The sequence below is a fragment of the Pygocentrus nattereri genome, chromosome 5 (assembly GCF_015220715.1).
Source record: "Pygocentrus nattereri isolate fPygNat1 chromosome 5, fPygNat1.pri, whole genome shotgun sequence".
NCBI lineage: Eukaryota > Metazoa > Chordata > Actinopteri > Characiformes > Serrasalmidae > Pygocentrus > Pygocentrus nattereri.
In genome coordinates this window covers 19525395-19547419 of record NC_051215.1, presented here as the reverse complement: position 1 = coordinate 19547419, position 22025 = coordinate 19525395, and the positions used below count along the sequence as shown (strand labels likewise).

At 40.9% G+C, this 22025-nt stretch overlaps 1 protein-coding gene across 1 annotated transcript in view; it reads left to right on the top strand.

Annotated features, from left to right (window-relative positions):
- Positions 1–1388: 1388 nt before the first annotated feature.
- nid1a (nidogen 1a) overlaps positions 1389–22025 on the top strand; it is a 49782-nt gene continuing 29145 nt past the window's right edge. The window contains exons 1-9 of the mRNA XM_017685223.1: positions 1389–1724; positions 9211–9501; positions 9648–9865; positions 9948–10267; positions 13311–13451; positions 14440–14691; positions 16737–16937; positions 18361–18594; positions 21377–21514. Coding sequence (XP_017540712.1) covers positions 1404–1724; positions 9211–9501; positions 9648–9865; positions 9948–10267; positions 13311–13451; positions 14440–14691; positions 16737–16937; positions 18361–18594; positions 21377–21514 — 2116 coding nt within the window. The 5' untranslated portion in view covers positions 1389–1403. The remainder of the gene's footprint in view (positions 1725–9210; positions 9502–9647; positions 9866–9947; positions 10268–13310; positions 13452–14439; positions 14692–16736; positions 16938–18360; positions 18595–21376; positions 21515–22025) is intronic.

Here is a 22025-nt window from a genome sequence, read left to right as displayed (position 1 = left end):
TTCGAATGTTGATTAATCGGCCCACAGGACACTTTTCCACTTCGCCTCAGTCCATTTTAAATTAGCTCAGGCCCAGAGAAGGTGTCAGTGTTTCTGGATCCTGTTTATCTTTGGTTTCTTCTTTGTGTTTTAGAGTTTTAACTTGCATTTGTGGATGCAGTGATGAACTGTTTTCACAGACAGTGGTTTTCAAAAGTGTTTCTGAGCCCATGCAGTGATTTCAACTACAGAATCATGTCTGTTTTTAATGCAGTGCCGCCTGAAGGCCCAAAGATCACAGCCAGCTAATACTGGTTTTTGGCCTTGTCCCTTACAGAGATTTCTCTGTATCTGAATTTTTTAATGTTATTATGTACCATAGACGATGAAAAGCAGAAGTTCTGTTGCCAATCAACCACCAGGGATTCTTTAGCATTACACAACTTTTCCACATCTTTTTTTTCCCCCATCCCAACTTTTTTGGAACATGTTGTTGGCATCAAATTCAAAATGGGCAAATATTTTTCAAAAACAATAAAATTTCTCAGTTTCTACATTTGATTTGTCTTTGTATTATTTAAAATAGAATATAGGGTGTCTGCATTTTGTTTTCATTTATGTTTTGTACATCATCCCAACTTTTTTGGAAATAGGGTTGTATATTCACCAAAAATGATGGAATAACAGCATTGAATTCTGGATAACAGGGGTAACAATCAATTTCCCCATTAAGCTGATATTAATGCAGTAAAAAACAAAGTATAAAACAGCAGAAAAGCTGAAAAACGTCATCAAAATATTTTCATTAAAATCTTTGTTTCAGGTTAAAATCATGTAACAGTTGTAAGTTTTTCCTGAAGCAGCGTTCAGGAGCTCATCCGGCTGCTAATAATACAGTTTACATACATTAATAAAATTTAAACATACATTATTCACAAAAATTTAGGGATTGGCTTTCAGGTGGAAATTGTAAAAAGTTCACGCTACAGTGATATTATATCATGAAAGTAGGGCATTTAAGTAACAGCATGCAATGGTGATTTCCTCATCTCAATTTATTGAAACAAAAGCCAACAACAGTGGTGAGTATACCCCAAAAAAATGTCTCAACTTATGTGCCGTTGAGTATCAATTACAGCTTGACAATGACATCTCATGCTGTTCACAAGTCAACTCATTGTCTACTGAGGCCTGGCATCCCACACTTCTTCACTTCTTCATTCACTTTACTGCTTTACTGCTTTTAAAAAGGTAACAGGACATAAACTGAACTCTGTTCATGGAAGGTGTTATCAGTGTTCATATCAGTGTTATAACATTTTTATGATTAGAGTCTCACTTTAATTTACAGAATATAAAAGTGTTTTTAATTCACAAGTCCAGCCCCGCCCACAGATCCTTCAAATGGAAAGTTTCTCAGTTGAATGCAGAGCGGGGGAAGATCCGCAGCCCTGCTCAGATTTCCACAGCCTGCTCTCCTCTGGTCTGCGCTGACCTCCACTGCTCTCCCCTGGTCTTTAGGAGAGGTTGGTGCTCGTCTGGAAATGGTTCGGACGCCAAGGTGTTTGTTCTGGGCAGTTTTTCTCGGACTGTCGGTCTCTGTGAGCTCCATAAACCCGCAGGATTTGTTTCCATTCGGAAGCAGTGCAGGAGACCAGAGCCTGAACCAGGGGACTGATGTAACACAGGAAGTTCCTCTGGACAAGCCTGTGATGTTTTACGATGGAAAATTCAGCAAAATCTATGTGAGTATGTTCTGCTTTCAGTGCTGATCGCTGTGACGAGCTGTCTTGCAGCTGTCCTGCAGCTAAACAGCTCAGTGGCCTTTTTCTCTGCAGTCTTTAAAGGAGAATTCCACACATTCTCACCACGTCTGCCTTTATTCAGCGGAACAGACGTAAATAACGTCATTCACAGTGAAACTGTTCAATGTACACAAATATAGCAGTTGTAAAGTTTACAGATTAGTTATAAAGGTTTAATCCAATTGGCTCTCGGCGGTCTAAACGCTGCCTCTGAGAGTTCAGCTGCGGTTTCATCTCAGCAAGTCTTATGACAACAGGTGCTTTTTGAAAATGGCTTTGTAGGTTTATGTGAGTTGTCATGAAAGGCTTATCTAGGTATCCTGTAGCTTTATTAACACTGACCTACAGTGATCTATTACCATAGTAACTTTCTGTGAGGGATGTCTGGTTCCTATCACCACCACTGTGAACAGTTCTGACTCTGTAAGTTTATATCTAGAACAGAGCATTTCATACCAAACCGCTCTGAACCACTCTGTTTACATCTTAACCAGTTAATTATGCACAATCAGAAAAGTCTATGGAAGATAATTGACACTATGTTGTATGCCACTTTACTAAGTGCTGCTAATTTTTTCACATTTAATTGAGTCAGATCTTATTTTTATTCTATAGAACTCTTGTAGAGAATACAGACCAGTTATAGTTCATATAAAGCTTTTGTAGCATATACAGACCATAACCAAAGATATAGACCAGTAATAGAGAATACAGATCATTTATAGAGTATAAGATTAAGTGACCCTTATTAGTCCCACAACGGGGAAATTTCACCTCTGCATTTAACCCATCCGTGAAGTGAAAGACCACATACACTTTAGTGAGCACACACACACTAGGGGGGCAGTGAGCACACTTGCCCGGAGCAGTGGGTAGCCCAATCCACAGCGCCCGGGGAGCAGTTGGGGGTTAGGTGTCTTGCTCAAGAACACCTCAGTTATGTGCTTTTGGCTCTGGGGATCAAACCGGCGACCTTCCGGTCACAAGGTTGTTTCCCTAACCTCCAGCCCACGACAACCAGTTAGAAAGTTTACAGATTAGTTATAGAGAGTATACAGATCAGTTATAAAAGTTTACAGATCAATTATAGAGAGTTTACAGACCGTATATTCATAATAAACAATAGTCATGAACTATCACTCATATGAAAGAGCAGACTGCGTATGAAGTCTTTCAGCTCAGCTTTAACACCTAAAAACAGGGCTGGAAGTGCATAAATTATCCTTAACATACTCCAAATATAACAGGACCACTCAACTGTTTCCTTCCTCCAACAAAACTGATGTCTTCCTCTTCCCCGGACAGCATTCCTGTGGATTGTGTTTGCACTGATCTTAGCGTTGAGTGGACGGTAATGTTCTTTTCGTATGTGCATCAGCAGGTCTGTTCTTATCATCAACATGTTATAAACAACAGTCTTCTTAGAAAGTTCACCATTTTTTTGGAACAGGTCCTATAGGGTTGGGTGATATGATGTTAATACTGCACAGTTATGACAGCATTAAATTTCAGTTCAACTTCTATCAAGTAAAATAAACCAAAAAAACACGTTCCGCACCTTCATACTACTCTCTCAGGAGAGAACCGGTCTTCTGGATTTGCCTGAAAACAGCCGCTTCCAGAAATGGAAACGTGTCCAACAGGCATTAAGCTCACTCTAATCACTGTTTCCCACAGCTGTGCTGGTTACCCTGCTAGAAAAACCAGTGTAGCTCTGAACTCTATAACCAGCCTATTGCCAGTGTTCAGACAAAATCTCATATCTCCAAAATGGTAACTTTACAGGAGAAGGAAACAACTTTCTTTACTTTTAATGCAAGTGAATGGAACCAGACTTTCTTCCAAGTCATTTTTGGTCCTTCATCATGAAATTTGCACACAATATAGAGTAACAGGCGTTTTCAAACAATCTCAAAAACTGAAGAAGAACAAAAATGGAGATAGAAAATTTTGTTCTGGCAGCAGTGATGAGTGTCTTTACAGTGGTAAATTTACAGCAGTGGGTAAAATTTTCTTTACTTTCAGTTTAAACTACTGGAAAGCGATTTTATTCCAAAGCACTTTTGGAGCATTTCTGTTGGTCCGTTCATCATGACAATTTTACACAATCTAAAGGACCAGCACTAGACCAGAATAAACCCGCTTAGACTAGCTTGGCCAGTGTGCTCGAGTCATGCTGGCTTAGCTGGTCATGTTTCTTTGTCCTTCTGATATGCTGCTCATCAAACGTGGCCCTTTTCATTTGCTTAGCTAAAGGGTACAGAACAGGTTACAGAACCAAACACCACAGAACAGGTTCGCTTTAATTTTCCAGGCAGCATAAATTTTACATTCACTTGTCTTAACTGGACAGTTGCTGCCTCAGCATCTTGGTGGACATCTTGGTGGAAATCCGATAAATCACCCGTATGAGCCATTAATAACAGCAAACAACACCTTTATTTCAATCTCATATCAAATCCACAACAAATAGTTCAGTATACAGTTGTGTGCAGATGTTTGTGCACCCCTGGGTCTTATTCTGTTATATTGATTTTCTAAGTGTAAATGGTCCTGCTTTATATAGTGTCTCTAATAACTATGTAGTTACACATGATTAACATATGCAACAACACTAACTAATGATGATTGAATCAGAGCCTATGTAATTACACATTTGCATCTTCTATGCAGGAACTTTCCTGTAGTGCATTGTTAGTTACACTTTATAATAAGTGGTCAGTTCCTGTGTAGTTGGTCTAGGTACTGTGTAATAAAGGAGTTGTAATGTAGACATTATTTTGAGTTTAATGCAACACATTTAATTAATCATAAAAGTTACATTTTAATATAAGGGGTATCTGCTGTTCTGTCACATTACAGACTGGTTTAAAGCTGAAACTGGTTACAGTGTCACAGCAGTAGCTACTTTAATGCTGGCTAAATGTTATTAAAGCTGGCAGATACAGTGTAAATTATGTCTTAATGTATGTCATTCCAAACTTCCATTTACTTCTGGAAAAAAACTGAAAAAAATGCTGTTCCAGTCTGATTATGACTGTAATTACATTTGGTATTACTCTTGTGTAATATCATGAGGCAAAATGGCAATTGATACACATGTAATTACATAGGCAGTACTTCTGTAATCATCTATAACAGTGACTAAATCATTAGTAGTTACACTATTGTTACATATGTAGGTCACACGTAACTACACAGTTATTAGAGACACTTAATATAAAGTGGGACCCTGTAAGTAAATTATTGCGTCCTCTACTGAGAACACAGTTCAGCACAGTTCTCCATTAGAACCTCATCTGTCCTCACATATACTTTTCACTTCCATAGCCTGGAGGAATTAATCCAGGTCTAGTTCTTTAAGTGGCTGAAACTGCAGGAACGTGAACACTTTGGACTTTTTGGAGCTTGGTGTTCTCTGAAACTGATTGCTCTCCAGTCTGATGATACTCTTTAAAGGTTCATGTTCAAAGGGGTTCAACTCAGTTAAAACTGGTGTTACTGTTAAAAAGTGCTTGGTTTTCTGTTTTTGCTCATTTCTCTAGTCTTTTTTCCAGTGTATCTATAAAGTTCACTGACCCTCAGACACAAAAGTTACCAATACAATCATGCCTGCCTAAAGAAAGGTTCTTCAAGGGTTCTATACTAAAAGGAATAGTTCTATTTAGAACCATAAGTTCTACATAGAACCCTTTCATGCTTAAAGGGTTCTTTGCATGATGAAATGGTTCTTCAGCTTAACAGAGAATGTGTTGTATGTGGTTCTACACAGCACCAAAAAGGAGTTCTGCTGACATCACAATAGAATAACCATTTTATGGTGCTCTAGAGAACAGTTTTTATAGAACCATATACAACACATTCTCCATCAACCTGTAGAACCATTTCACCATGCAGAGAACCACTTAAAGCAAAATGCAAAGCAAAATTTATTTATATAGCGCTTTTTACAACAGGTGTTGTCACAAAGCAGCTTTACAAAACAATCAGTATTACAGAGAGAAGAGAAAAAAAAAGAAAGAAAATCCAGGTCCGAGCCCCCATGAGCAAGCCAGCGGCGACGGTGGCAAGGAAAAACTCCCTAAAAGAGGAAGAAACCTTGAGAGGAACCAAGACTCAGAAGGGGAACCCATCCTCCTAAGGTCGACACCGGATAGCAAACATTATTAGTATGAAGTATTATAGTAAAGTGTGAAAAGAAAAGATCTGAGGGTGAGGTTTGCACAGCGCTGTAAAGCAAGAAGTTCAGTGGTGGTCAAACCGGTCCAGAAGGCTGGTGAGCAGCGGCACCAATCAAGGCAGAAGAGTCAACAGCATCAGACGCACAGGATGGGCAGCTGATCAGCTCGGCAGAGAAAGGAAAGAAAAACACAGAGACAGTTCTGTAAAGAGTGGCTGATCACAGATTACAGTAAAACAGAGCAGTAGAGACTCCAGCAGGTCTAGACCTGACAGGGAAGACTAATCACCAAATGCTTGACTGTACAAATAAGTTTTTAGCCTAGACTTAAAGATTGAGGCTGTGTCTGATTCCCGAACATTAACAGGAAGATTATTCCAGAGCTGGGGGGCTTTGTATGAGAAAGCTCTCCCCCCTGATGTAACTTTATTAATTCTAGGTACCAGTAGTAAGCCAGCACCTTGTGATCTAAGTAGGCGTGATGGTTCATAGTGGGAGAGGAGCTCACTCAGGTACTGAGGGGCGAGCCCGTTTAGAGCTTTATATGTCAGTAATAGAATTTTATAATCAATGCAAAATTTGACTGGTAACCATGAATTGCACTTAAGGTCCACTTAAGCATGAATTGGGTCTGTATAGAACTGTAGAAAGGATGTCATATGTTTGCTGTTGTTTTTAATTGTCAGTAGTTTTATTGTTAGTATTTTATTAAACTGTTGTCCTCTGGGCTGTCGGGTGCTGAGCTCTAGGCCATTGGGTGCTGCGCTCTGGCCCACTGGGTGCTGTAAATCTCAGTTTCACTTCCCTGGTTAAACAAGCATACATAAATATATATAAAATAAATATATTTATATTTTATATAAATATATAATAAATAAAACTGTACAGAATTCTGAATGGAGATTCTCCATTGATGGGATCATGTGGTCCAGGTCTAGGCTTAATTCTTTCACACACACACACACACACACACACACACATACACACACATACACCGATCAGACATAACATTCTACAGTTAAAGACTGTAGTCCATCTGTTTCTCTTATACTTTATTACCCCCTTTTACCCTGTTCTTCAATGGTCAGGACCCCCATGGACCCTCACAGAGCAGGTACTATTTGGGGGGTGGATCATTCTGAGCACTGCAGTAACACTGACGTGATAGTGGTGTGTTAGTGTGTGTTGCACTGGTACGAGTGGATCAGACACAGCAGTGCTGCTGGAATTTTTAAACACCTCAGTGTTGCTGCTGGACTAAGAATAGTCCACCTACCAAAAATATCCAGCCAACAGCATCCTGTGGGCAGCGTCTTGAGCTGTCGTCTCTGACTTTACATCTACAAGGTGGGCCAACAAGGTAGGAGTGCCTAATTTGACAGTAAGTGGACATAGTGTTTAAAAACTCCAGCACTGATCCACTCAAACCAGCACCACACACACAAACACACCACCACCACATCAGTGTTACTGCAGTGCTGAGAATGACACACCACCCAAACAATACCTGCTTTGTGAGGGTCCATGGGGGTCCTGACCACTGAAGAACAGGGTAACAAAGGACTGCAGATGGACTACAGTCTGTAACTGTAGAGCTACAGAATGCACCTATATAGTAAGTGGAGCTGATCAAATGGACAATGAGCATAGAAACAAGGAGATGGTCAGAATGAAGAGCTCAGGGATGTCTGTGTTATGTGTGTCATAGATTGTTGTTGAGTGAAGGGCTGGTGGAAGACTATAGTATGATGCAGAGCATGCTGGGGATTGTAGTGCGTCTCATTGGGAAACAAGCTGTTGTTAACGGAAAATGAAAATCCTTTTGCAGGCTAGACAGGAATGTGTTCCAGGTCTTGTTTTTGACATTTGGAAATCAGACAAAACAAAGCACCATTTTACATAAACTCAAGCTTTAAAAGCACTTCCTCCTTTACCAGTGCACCTCCTGTGAAAAACAGTAGAGTCGGCTCTCTTTGCTAAGTACTGCAGAAGAAACACTTTTGCTTCTGTAAAGAACCTTTTTATAGATTGTTCTTTAACCAATCATTTTGGTAACTGAGACATTTTTACAGTTTAGAGAACATCCACATGCTGTGAAAATCCTTGGGAGAACCCTTAAATCGGTAGTCATGTAAAGGTTCTTTGAACGGTTCTTAACACTCACAAGTCTTCTGAAATTCCAAAGATGGTGCTTTAAGGAACTGAAAGTTTTTAAGAGTGCACATATGAATGAAGAGAAGGTATGATAAGAACAAATCCAGCTTCTCGACATTCCCTCAGGGGCCTGTTTTTCCTGGAAGGCAGGATATCCTCCTCATGAGATAAATGGCTGGAAGTGACGGGAAGCAGATGCTCTAAGATTACTGCACGGTTGTCTCTTGTACACAGACATGTGTTGCTCTGCTGAGATGTTGGAGGCTTTTGTCTATAAAGCAAAACAAATGCTATTTCACTGTGTCTGTGTTAGGCTTGCGCTGATGGTGCAATGACGATGACAGTTGCCAGGTTGGATGATTTAAATGTCGAAAAATGCAGCACTTACAACTTTAAGATCGCCAAAAGTGAATATATAATCTTGTAATCCATGTTGACATTTACAAATCCACATTTATGTTGTCATTTTCACCCAACGAATGTTTAACCTTGCTAGTGCTAGCATAGCAGGCTAATAATTAGCTCAGACACTGGAACACAGGTTAGATTCTGTCTTTCAATCCCTTCAACACAAGCAACTCACCCAGATTTGAGTCTTTATCCTCTAAACTTGTGTCAGTGGAGTTTGGTGAGCTGGAATGAACCTGTGCTGTGGTGTTAGAATTTTTAGCATGCTAAGCTACTGCTATCTGCTTCTAGAACAGCTCTGGTATATTTGGCATTATATGAGATGGATGTGGAATATATATTTGGCATATCGTAATTTGTTATGCTGCCTTCACCTGTTGGCAGTAGCTAGTCAGCAGCGAACCAGATATTTATTTTTTTCTTTGGAACTGAGAAAGCAAAGCTCCACTGGCAGCAGTGGGCTTCCAAACTTTTCTTTTAACCTGAAATGAGGAAACGATGTTCTGATAGTTATCCACTTTTGCTGAAAACGGTGTTATCATAGCAACATTTTCATTTGCCATTGTTGGTCCACAAAACACAGAACGATGGTACTTTTGAATCCAACGTGTGAACACAGCATTAGAGTGTATCAGTCCAAACAAACATCTCAACACAATCAAACCAATTATCTGTCACTTTCAGATCAACACTAATGGGTTTGTCGCCCTGGACAAGCCTTCAGTGCAGTTGGAGTACCTTGGCAACATGCCTGCAAGCTTTGGCATGATTGCAGCCCTGCTGGGAGACCTGGACACCTCAGATGGGGTTGGTAAGGTGTACTTCCGCCAAGACTCCACCCCAGCATTACTACAGCAAGCAGCCAATTACATCAATACAGCCTTCCCCAAGAGCGATGAGGTGAATCCCATCCATGCCATTGTTGTCACCTGGGTGGATATAGAATCTCATGAGCCTGATGGACCAGATCATAAGGTGAATTTTGAAATGGAATGAGATAGAATTAGAATGGATAATAATAGTGCTAAATTTGTGAGCTAACTTGTTTGTTATTGACAAACTGATCAATTAAGAAGGGATGAAGTGACAGGACAATTCATCAATAGTGTCCTACATTCTAGCGAAACACCTTTCAACTGGTGGTTGCCTCAGAAGAAAAGATCTCCTATGCCATCCTGCTGTACCCAAGAGAAGGAATGCAATACCAGTCCACCCGAGGCTATACCATGCATGCTGGATTCAACAAAGGTCAAGAGGCTTATTTCCTCTATCGGAAGAGGCAAGGACCTTACTACCGCATCACTGATGACAAGAAGACGTCTGTTCAGAAATTAGCACAGTGAGTTTAACGAGTACTTCCACAGTTGGAAGTTAGGATCTGTGGAGGGAGGTGTTCTTCCAATGTTGCGTCTCTCTTTCAGGCAAACGAACTCTGGAAAGCGAGGCGTGTGGGTGTATGAGATTGGAACATCGTCCCAGTTCTCCAACATTGTGCCAGGTGAAGTAGCTCTTCTCCAAGAAGCAGAGGTTCTCAGTCAATCCTACCAAGTTCCCAAATACCCTGATGGTCAGCTTGTGGTTTTGGAACACACACCTTATCAGCACAGTCAACAGGAAACCCTTGAAGGAGTGTACCACAAGGCAGAGCATCCCTCACCGTATCAAGTACACACTGGTGATTTGCAACCTGGCAACCCTCATTTTGTGGAGATCGAGGAAGATGATAACATCCAAGTTGGTGGTTAGTGTGACTTTTTGGTCTTGCAAGGCCAGACAAGATCTTGTAAGAAGAATTTCTGTGGAGAACCATGAAAAAGATTTTGGGCTAAATTTTGGTGGGAAAGTAGGTTTATTAGGGTGGGAACAAACCAAGGGAGATATTTCAATCCAATGCCTACTGAAGGCTCGCCAACAACAACAACAAAAAAAAACAGAACAAAATTAAATACCAAAATTCAGACAAAGCTGGTTTGGGTGAAGCTAAGCTGTTTTATTGACCAACCCTGAACATCCATACCAGGATGAAAAGTAACACTGCACTGACCGCCTGCATCTGATGTTTTAAGCTCTTGAGTTTAAAGCTCTGCTGGTGGTCTTTAAAGCTCTAAATGACCTTAAAGCTCCTGAACGTGTGTATGTTTATGATCTTAGATCTGCAGATTCTGACCTTCTGAACTCCTTCAGTAAAACACAAAAAACATAGAGAGACTCTTTCTGTTATTCTGCTTCTAAACTGTGGAGCTTAGTTCAGCTTTTATTAGACAGTCGAGTTCAGAGCTCACTGTGTATTCCAGTGTTTTTACAACCCCAGTTCCAATGAAGTTGGGATGTTGCGTAAAACATAAATAAAAACAAAATACGATGATTTGCAAATCCTTTTCAACCTATTTTCAATTGAATTCACTACAAAGACAAGATATTTAATGTTCAACCGGATAAACTTTATTGTTTTTTGCAAATATTCACTCATTTTGAATTTGATGCCTGCAACACGTTCCAAAGAAGTTGGGACAGGGGCAACAAAATACTGGGAAAGTTGAGGAATGCTCAAAAAACACCTGTTTGGGACATTTTACAGGTGAACAGGTTAATTGGAAACAGGTGAGTGTCATGATTGGGTATAAAGGGAGCATGCCTGAAAGGCTCAGTCGTTCACAAGCAAGGATGGAGCGAGGTTCACCACTTTGTGAACAACTGCATGAGCAAATAGTTCAACAGTTTCAGAACAACGTTTCTCAACATCCTATTGAAAGGAATTTAGGGATTTCATCATCTACAGTCCATAATATCATCAAAAGATTCAGAGAATCTGGAGAAATCTCTGTAAGTAAGCAGCAAGGCAGAAAACCAACATTGAATGCCCGTGACCTTCGATCCCGACATCATTCTGTAACGGATATTACCACATGGGCTCAGGAACACTTCAGAAAACCATTGTCAGTGAACACAGTTTGTTGCTCCATCTACAAGTGCAAGTTAAAACTCTGCCATGCAAAGCGAAAGCCATATATAAACAACACCCAGAAACTCCGCTGGATTCTCTGGGCCCAAGCTCATCTGAGATGGACTGACGCAAAGTGGAAAAGTGTCCTGCGGTCTGACAAGTCCAAATTTCAGATTGTTTTTGGAAATCATGAACGTCGTGTCCTCCAGGCCAAAGAGGCAAAGGACTGTCCAGATTGTTTTCAGCACAAAGTTCAAAAGCCAGCATCTCTGATGGTATGGGGGTGTGTTAGTGCCCATGGCATGGGTAACTTGCACACCTGTGAAGGCACCATTTAATGCTGAAAGGTACATACAGGTTTTGGAGCAAAATATGCTGGGCAGTCATGGGCTGGAGGTTAGGGAACCAGCCCTGTGACCGGAAGGTTGCTGGTTTGATCCCCTTGGCTGACAGTCCATGACTGAAATACCCATGAGCAAGGCATCTAACCCCCAATTGCTCCCTGGGTGCCTACTGCTCCGGGCAAGTGTGCTCACTGCCCCCTAGTGTGTGTGTTCACTAGCGTGCATATATATATGTGGGTGCATCACTGCACGGATGGGTTAAATGCAGAGGTCTAATTTCACAGTGTGCAAAGACAGTGACAAATGGTTGTTAATTCTAAATTCATCCAAGCAACGTCTTTTTCAGGGATGTCCCAGCTTGTTTCAGCAAGACAACGCCAAGCCACATTCTGCATGTGTTACAACAGCGCGACTTTGTAGTAAAAGGGTGTGGGTACTAGATTGGCCTGCCTGCAGTCCAGACCTGGCTCCCATGTATGGCACATTGTAAAGCGCAAAACACAGCAACGGAGACCGGGACTGTTGAACAACTGAAGTTGTACATCAAGCAAGAATGGAAAAGAATTCCACCTACAAAGCTTCAACAATTAGTGTCCTCAGTTCCCAAACGCTTATTGAGTGTTGTTAAAAGGAAAGATGATGTAACACAGTGGTAAACATGCCCCTGTCCCAACTTCTTTGGAACGTATTGCAGGCATCATATTCAAAATGAGTGAATATTTGCAAAAATCAATAAAGTTTATCCATTTGAACATTAAATATCTTGTCTTTGTAGTGTATTCATTTGAATATAGGTTGAAAAGGATTTGCAAATCATCGTATTTTGTTTTTATTTATGTTTTACGCAATGTCCCAACTTCATTGGAATTGGGGTTGTAATTAATACTGTAAATGTTCAGTCATTATTTTTTTCCTATATTGCTGTAACCAAGCAGTGACTATAGCAGAATAAAATCTAACAGACCTGCTCTAATTTCTTCTATTATTGTTAGGCTTTATCTCCTGTCTGTAAAACACTCAGAGCAACCACTGGTATGAAATGTGCCCAATAAATATAGACATTATTATTATTATTATTATTATTATTATTACAGTAGAGGACACCCATGTACTCATAAACATTGTCCAAAGGACAACAAGCTTAACATTAGCAAACAGATGTACCGTAAGTCAGCATGTCTGAAAAAAACACAGTTATTAAAACATTATTATTATAGACATTACCAGTTCTGTTAGCTCTTCGTGTTATTGATTTTTATGTTAAACTAGAAGAGTTTGGGGGTGGGGTTTAGAGGGGGCTTGGCCTTGTTAATGATGTATTTTGCTGCTGTCCAGCACCAAATGTTTAACAAATCATCCACAGACGTTTTGTCATTAGAAGACCACGACTGGCTCTGCAAGCCCAATGTAATTTAAGATAATAATAAAGTTCAGTTGATGTTTTAACCTGATTCAGTCAGATAATTAATAATCTGTTAACCTCTGTCTTCCTGCAGTTTTCACTTACAGCTCTCAGACTTGTGCCAACAGCAGGCAGGAATGCTCCAGCTTTGCCGATTGTCAGGATTATGCTACTGGGTTCTGTTGCCACTGCAGGCCTGGTTTCTATGGAAATGGGAAACAGTGCATTGCTGAAGGTCTGAAGGCCTTTTGGAGAGCTTTAATTTTTAATTCTTCTGATAAATAGATGTCAGATGTATCTACTTATGTGGGTAAAATTAGTTTTGTGTAGTCATTACCAAACATAAAAGCTCATCTGCATTACCATTCAAATTACATTAACATCTATACTGTCTGTCAAACTCCAACAGATCTGTAATAGCAATTTCTCTATGATGAGAAATTAACAGTTTAAATAATGAAAGATGAGATAATGATAAATGAGATAATGAAAGGTGACATAATGACAGGTGAGATAATATCAGGTGAGATAATGACAGGTGAGATAATGACAGATGATATGATAAATGAGATAATGACAGGTGAGATAATGGTAGGTGATATAATAACATGAGATAATGACAGATGAGATAATGATAAATGAGATTACAGGTGAGATAATGACAGATGAGATAATGATCAATGGGATAATGACAGATGATATAATGATAAATGAGATAATGACAGGTGAGATAATGGTAGGTGATATAATAACATGAGATGACGACAGATGAGATAATGACAGGTGATATAATGACCGATGAGATCATGATAAATGAGATAATGACATGATATAATGATAAATGAGATAATGGCAGGTGAGATAATGACAGATGATATAATGATAAATGGGATAATGACAGGTGAGATAATGACAGATAAGATAATGATAAATGAGAATGACAGGTGATATAATAACATAATATAATGACAGGTGAAAATGACAGTGAAATGATGATAAATGAGATAATGAAAGGTGAGATAATGGTAGGTGAAATAATAACATGGGATAAAGATAGATGAGATAATGATAAATGAGATAATGACAGGTGATATAATGATAAATGAGATACAGATGAGGTGAGACAGGTGAGATAAGGACAAGCGAGATAATAATGGACGAGATAAGGACAGGTGTGATAAGGACAGATGATATAATGCACTTGCATAACTGTAATTTTTTAGGCAAACCCCAAAGGATGAACGGGAAAGTGAGCGGACGAGTGTTTGTTGGGAGCTCCCCGATTCCTGTTGAGTTCGCCAACAATGATCTCCATTCTTACGTGGTAGCCAATGATGGCAGAGCATACATAGCCATCAGTGCCATTCCCTCCAGTGTTGGCTTCTCCCTGCTGCCTCTGGCGTCTGTTGGAGGTGTCATCGGCTGGGCATTTGCCCTCCAACAGCCCGGCTTCAAGAACGGCTTCAGCATCGTTGGTAAGATACCTAAATTAAATTAAAATGAAATTAAATTACCTGTAAAAATCAGTTTGTGAAGCGTGCTGAAGTCCCCCAATTCCTTCCAGACTCCTGGTGACTGTAAGGACAGTGTTTCTCCAGAATCTGTCTTCGGTTTGGGTCTTCAGACTTCTGATGAGTTGAGTTGAGTTGAGTTGAGACAAGACGGGAAGTGACGAAACTTTATTAACCCCAAAGAGAAATTAGATCGTTCCAGCACATACACACAAGACCAGCATGGACTCTACATAAATAAGATAAAAACAGTTGAGTAGAATAAGGCACTGTACACACTTATAAAATGGTTCTTCAAGGCTTCTGATTGGTGATTATTTCCTGCAGCTAAAGATCTAGGCCTGTTTTTGCCCGCATGTCCATTTTTTTGTGGTTCTGGCTTGAATGCAGAACACAGTGCCAGGCTGTCAGTTGCCAGGTTCTATTTAAGACTATTTCATGCCTGGTGAAATGGTTCTTCAGATTGATGGAGAATGTGCTATAGATTGTTCTATGTAGCACCAAAAAGGGTTCCACTTCTCAATACCTATGCTTTCTGGCTGATGTCTTGGTCACTTTTGAGTGTTGGTGGTGTTTTCACACTCGTGGTAGCATGAGACGGACAACCCACACAAGTGGCTCAGGTAGTGCAGCTCATCCAGGATGGCACATCAATGCGAGCTGTGGCAAGAAGGTTTGCTGTGTCTGTCAGCGTAGTGTCCACAGGCTGGAGGCACTACCAGGAGACAGGCCAGTACACCAGGAGATGTGGAGGAGGCCGTAGGAGGGCAACAACCCAGCAGCAGGACCGCTACCTCTGCCTTTGTGCAAGGAGGAACAGGAGGAGCACTGCCAGAGCCCTGCAAAATGACCTCCAGCAGGCCACAAATGTGCATGTGTCTGCACAAACGGTTAGAAACCTACTCCATGAGGATGGTATGAGGGCCCGACGTCCACAGATGGGGGTTGTGCTCACAGCCCAACACCGTGCAGGACGGTTGGCATTTGCCAGAGAACACCAGGATTGGCAAATTCGCCACTGGCGCCCTGTGTTGTTCACAGATGAAAGCAGGTTCACACTGAGCACATGTGACAGACATGACAGAGTCTGGAGACGCCGTGGAGAGCGATCTGCTGCCTGCAACATCCTTCAGCATGACCGGTTTGGCCGTGGGTCAGTAATGGTGTTGGGTGGCATTCCTTTGGAGGGCCGCACAGCCCTCCATGTGCTCGCCAGAGGTAGCCTGACTGCCATTAGGTACCGAGATGAGATCCTCAGACCCCTTGTGAGACCATATGCAGGTGCGGTTGTCCCTGGGTTCCTCCTAATGCAGGACAGTGCTAGACCTCATGTGGCTGGAGTGTGTCAGCAGTTCCTGCAAGATGAAGGCATTGAAGCTACGGACTGGCCCGCCTGTTCCCCAGACCTGAATCCGATTGAGCACATCTGGGACATCATGTCTCGCTCCATCCACCAACGCCACATTGCACCACAGACTGTCCAGGAGTTGGCGTATGCTTTAGTCCAGGTCTGGGAGGAGATCCCTCAGGAGAACCATCCGCCACCTCATCAGGAGCATGCCCAGGCGTTGTAGGGAGGTCATACACAATACTGAGCCTCATTTTGACTTGTTTTAAGGACATTACATCAAAGTTGGATCAGCCTGTAGTGTGTTTTTCCACTTTCATTTTGTGTGTGACTCCAAATCCAGGCTTCCATTGGTTAATAAATTTGATTTCCATTGATGATGTTTGTGTGATTTTGTTGTCAGCACATTCAACTTTGTACAGAACAAAGTATTCAATGAGAATATTTCGTTCATTCAGATCTAGGATGTGTTATTTGAGTGTTCCCTTTATTTTTTTGAGAAGTGTATATATACATACACATGACAGCTGAACATTGTACAGTATAATCTGAGTGATATATGTTTACCATGTTTATCTTCCCTATGATTTTTCTAATAAAATGCGAGGATGTGTTTCATGTGATTCCAGCATAACCCCACCCCCCCACTTTCTTTCTTCAGGGGGGGAATTCACAAGCCAGGCTGATGTGACCTTTCAGGGAGGAGGAGGAAAACTAACCATCACCCAAGACTTCAGAGGAATTGATGAACACGACCACCTGGTGGTCAACACCAGACTGGAGGGGACGGTTCCTACTTTGCCGCCAGGGGCCACTGTCCAGATAGACCCTTATTCTGCCGTCTATCTTTACAGCAACAACTGTAAGCATGTCAGCTGTTTTCTTACTCTCAGACCCTGCAATCACAGAGCGACAGGTGACCGGTCGTTTCCTGAGGAAGTAAGGATTCCTAAGGAAACCTGACCCTCACCCTTGTGCTGGTCCTAACCCAGACCAGAACAATGCTGAGAATCAACTTCAGCAGACCGTTAGTTAATCATCTGAAGTCATAACATCTATTCATAATATTTTGGGGTCTTTACTAATAAAGTGAATCAGTAAGAGGTGCTGAAGGTTCGAGGAGCTAAAAGTGAGTCTCCTGAGAAGAATGGAAGCTGGAATGAAGAGAGAGAGACTCAATGACCCTCACAGCTGGGAGTAGAGTGAGCTGCTGGAGATTCTGGGTGATTTTCTGTTAAATATATACACTGCAAAAAATAATATCTCAGAAAAACATTTCAAGTCTAGTATATAGTCTATTATATCTAAGATTTTTTCACTATGAAACTTTTCTAAGAATATTATAGGTTTATTTAACATATTTCACCCAATATGTCTGAAGACAGTGTCTTATTTCATTAGCAAGTCATTTTAAGTCAGTAAAATTACCTTCATTATTTTTCAAAACAAGTCAAATGATCTGTCGATGAAATAAGACACTTTTACAAGACAAAATTGCTTAAAAAAAGTAAAAAATGTCTGTAGATAAGTTGAATAATCTTACATCCTCACAACCATCTCATAATGAGAAATATTAGTTATATTGGCGAGATTTGAGATGTTTTCACTTTTAAGGTGAAAACTTTTAAGGCATCGAGGTATTTTCTGCTTTTTCTTGATTTATTTAATGACTGTTTTGACTGAAAGTTGAATAAACGAAGGGCGAACTCTGACTGGGCTCTGCAGTCTCCAGCCATTTGAGAATAAAATGTAAATCTGTTTATTTATACCCAGTTCTGTATTATTTACCATTTATAACAAACATTTGAATAGTAGTGTATGTATATGTAGATCATCACTGTCAGACAAAAACCTTGTGCACTGCAAAAAAAGTGGTCTCGTGAAATGGTCTTAAATTTTGTTGATAAATCCAATATTTCTCATGTTGAGATTGTTGGAAGTTTATTATATGATTATTATGTCTCTACAGATAGTTTTGCTTATTTTAGGAAATATGCTTGAAACATGCCAAACTATCTTCCAGTACAGTGAGACCATTTCACTTCATAACAACTAAGTTAAAAATGTCTAAAGTTAAGTGAAATGATAAACTTATTCTCAGATTGAATTGAAGATTGAGGTGAAATTAAACATTCTTGACTTTTTTTTTGCATAATTTTATCCAAAATTTTGTTCCGTTGACTTCTGTTACAAGTCAATAACGTTTTTTTTTCTCCTCTGTATAGTCGCCATTTGATACGAGATTTTGTTCTGTCAGTGATGATGCGTTCTCTCTGTTTCGTCAGTGATCAACTCCTCCTCCTCAAGGGACTACGTGGTCACACTGGAGGATGGCTCTACGGTGACTAGAACCTACAAGTGGACGGAGAGAATCAGTTTCCAGAGCTGCCAGCATGACAGGACGGCAAGGCCAGTGCCCCAAACCCAGATGCTCAGTGTAGATCAGGTGTTTGTGATGTACAGCGATTCTGACCATGTTCTCCGCTATGCTATGAGCAACAAGATCGGCGACATAAATGGTGAGTGTCATGAAATGCGTCACACAAGGGTAAGGAGTCAAGTGCAAGCTTAATCCCAAGGTCAAAGTAGATAACAACAAGCAGAGGGTCAGAAATCCAGAAAAGCAGGCCACAAATAACAAACAAATCCATCCATCCATTTTCCAAGCTGCTTCTCCCTCAAAATACCAGAAAAACCGAATCAGAAATATAAAGGTTCAGTATTGCAGGTAGACCGAACAAGACTTCACAAAGAATATGTGCAAACACAGGGTTTATATACACACACAAGATGGCCAAAAATAAGGTCAAAAGGTCAAGAGACCATCTTAAATTCCAGTGACAGCGACAGGCTGTCAGGGCAGGGAGGAGAATGGCAGGCAGCAGATGTGACAGTGAGGAGCATGAGGTCCTGCACTTGGCCCAGCCTTTGCAGCTATAGCAGCTTCAACTCTTCTGGGAAGGCTTTCCACAAAGGTTAGAAGTGTGTTTATGGGAATTTTTGACCATTACTCCAGAAGCGCATTTGTGAGGTCAGACACTGATGTTGGACAAAAAGACTTGGCTAGCAGTCTCTGCTCTAATTCATCCCAAAGGTGTTCTATCAGGTTGAGGTCAGGACTCTTTGCAGGCCAGTCAAGTTCTTCCACATCAAACTCGCTCATCCATGTCTTTATGGACCTTGCTTTGTACACTGGTGCGCAGTCATGTTGGAACAGGAAGGGGCCATCCCCAAACTGTTCCCACAAAGTTGGGAGCATGAAATTGTCCAAAATCTCTTGTTGCTGAAGCATTAAGAGTTCCTTTCACTGGAACTAAGGGGCCGAGCCCAACTCCTGAAAAACAACCCCACACCATAATTCACCCTCCATCAAACTGTACATTCAGCACAATGCAAGTGAGCAAGCAAAGTTTATTTATATAGCGCAGCTGAAAGAAAGAAAAGAAAAATCCGGGTCCAAGCCCCATGAGCAAGCAACAGTGGCAAGGAAAAACTCCCTAAAAGAGGAAGAAACCTTGATAGGAACCAGACCCATCCTATTCTGGTCGACAATGGATAGCAAACATTGTTACTATGAAGTATTACAGAAAAAAGTGGGGGAAAAAAAGAAAGCAGTGGCTAATTTGATTAGCTTATGAATACAGCAGCAGCAACAGCGGTGGTTAAGCCAGTGGCTGGTGAGCAGTGGCACCCGATCACCAAGGGCCAACAGCATCAGATGCACAGGATGGGCAGCTGTTAAAGCAGTAAGACAAGTATCATTCTCCTGGCAACTGCCAATCCCAGACTCATCCATCAGATTTCAAGACAGAGCAGCGTGATTGGTCACTCCAGAGAACACGTCTCCACTGCTCAACGCTTTGCTTTGCGCTTGATGATGTAAGGCTTGGATGCAGCTGCTTGGCCATGGAAACCCATTTCATGAAGCTCTCTACACTGTTCTTGAGCTGTTCTGACGGTCACATAAAGTTTGGAGGGCTGTAGCGATTGACTCTGAGGTCTGGCGACCTCTGCGCACTATGCACCTCAGCATCCGCTGACCCCGCTCTGTCATTTTACGCGGCCGACCACTTCGTGGCTGAGTTGCTGTCATTCCTGAACGCTTCCACTTTGTTATAATACCACTGACAGTTGACTGTGGAATATTTAGTAGTGAGGAAATTTCATGACTGGACTTGTTGCACAGGTGGCGTCCTATCACGGTACCACGCTGGAATTCACTGAGCTCCTGAGAGTGACCCATTTTTTCACAAATGTTTGTAGAAGCAGTCTGCAGCCCTACAGGCTTGCTTTTATACACCTGTGGCCATGGAAGTAATTGGAACACCTGAATTCAATGATTTGGATGGATGAGTGAATACTTTTGCAAATATAGTGTATGTTACTTATGGTTCTTTGTAGAACCTTTTTGATAAGGACTCTTTTGGGTGCTGTATAGAGACACTTTTCAAAAAGATTCTATATAGAACCATCTAGAGCACCCATCAGTCTGAAGAACCCTTTCATAATGCAAATAAACCTTTAATCATGCACATAGTTCTTTTGAGTGTCCATGGTTTTATGTAGATTTTTTTTTTACTAAAAAGCCCTTGTAGAACCATCTTTTTCAGAGTGTATAACAGTTTTGTTAACCATGTAAAACATCCTGTTTGTAACAGTAGAGCTCTTTTGTATTTGACACAATGTGCTTGATTTGGCAGTGATCAGAGCTGAAAGTCGTTTTTGTGTCAAAAGGGTTCATTTTCAAATCACAAGAGCTGAAATTTTAATTACAGCCTTTTTATCAACAACATTGGATCAAGTTGTCATGTGAGAGACTTTACTGAAGAGGAGATAAGGAAGATCACAGTTACTGTTAGGAAGAGCGCAGAAGTGCACTATAACAGAGACTTTCCAGAAGAGGAGACAAGGAAGATCTGCCAGCATTTTATATACAACAACGGATCAAGTTGCCAAGTGAGGATATTTTACATGATAACATGAAGCTCATAAACTGCCTGCAGATCAGAAGCAGTCAAATATCCATGTTCAACCACAACTGGGTGCTCAGCCTCAAGCCTGAAAAACTGTAGATGCTGCTCTTTTTTATTGGCCTAAAACAGACCAGCACCTTACTTTATAGAAAATAATCACATTTTGATAGGCAATCAGAACATGTGGCAGAAAAAAATAGAATTAGAATTAGACCTTTTCCAAAAATCATTCAGCCCACCTCAACACCCCCCAAATCCCCCCACCCCACTGCCCGTGGAGTCTGTTTTCTGAACGCCTTTAATGAATTACTGGTGTTTCTGTTTGTAGGTGTTCAGCCTGAGGAGAACGCCTGCTACACAGGCAGACACAGCTGTGACACTAACGCTGTATGCCAACCTGGACAGGGAAACCAGTTCACCTGCGAGTGCGCGACGGGTTTTAATGGGGACGGACGCACCTGCTATGGTAAACAAAACCAGACTTCTCTTTGCACTGGACTCATATATACAGGTGTTTGCAAAGGTTTTGGTCAAATTCCATGTATGTGTTGATTTTCAGAGTGTGAATAAGTTTTACATCCTCTACAGGAAACACACTGCGGCACATTTTAATACACAAGTACTGTTTATTTACTGAAAAGATACTGGGCCAAAATAAAAGAAATGAGGGCCTGTGCAAGCGTTTATATTTGATTTTTTTAATTTTTATGTTACATTTAGCACAATTGTTTTCGAACAATGGCATATTTACAGCAGCGCTGTGTAAGATTTTACAAAATTTGAGTTTGAATAGAAAGAAGGAGAGAATAAAGAGAGGAGAATATAAACAGGCTGAAATCTGGTGAGCAGCACTGCTGCTGTGAGTCGCCTGTAAAGCCTGAAATAATCATTTAAAACTTGTCGAGTTTTTCACACCACGTCGTATGTCTTTACATATTAACGTCACACACAGAAAGAAGGTCTGGCTCAGTATCAGT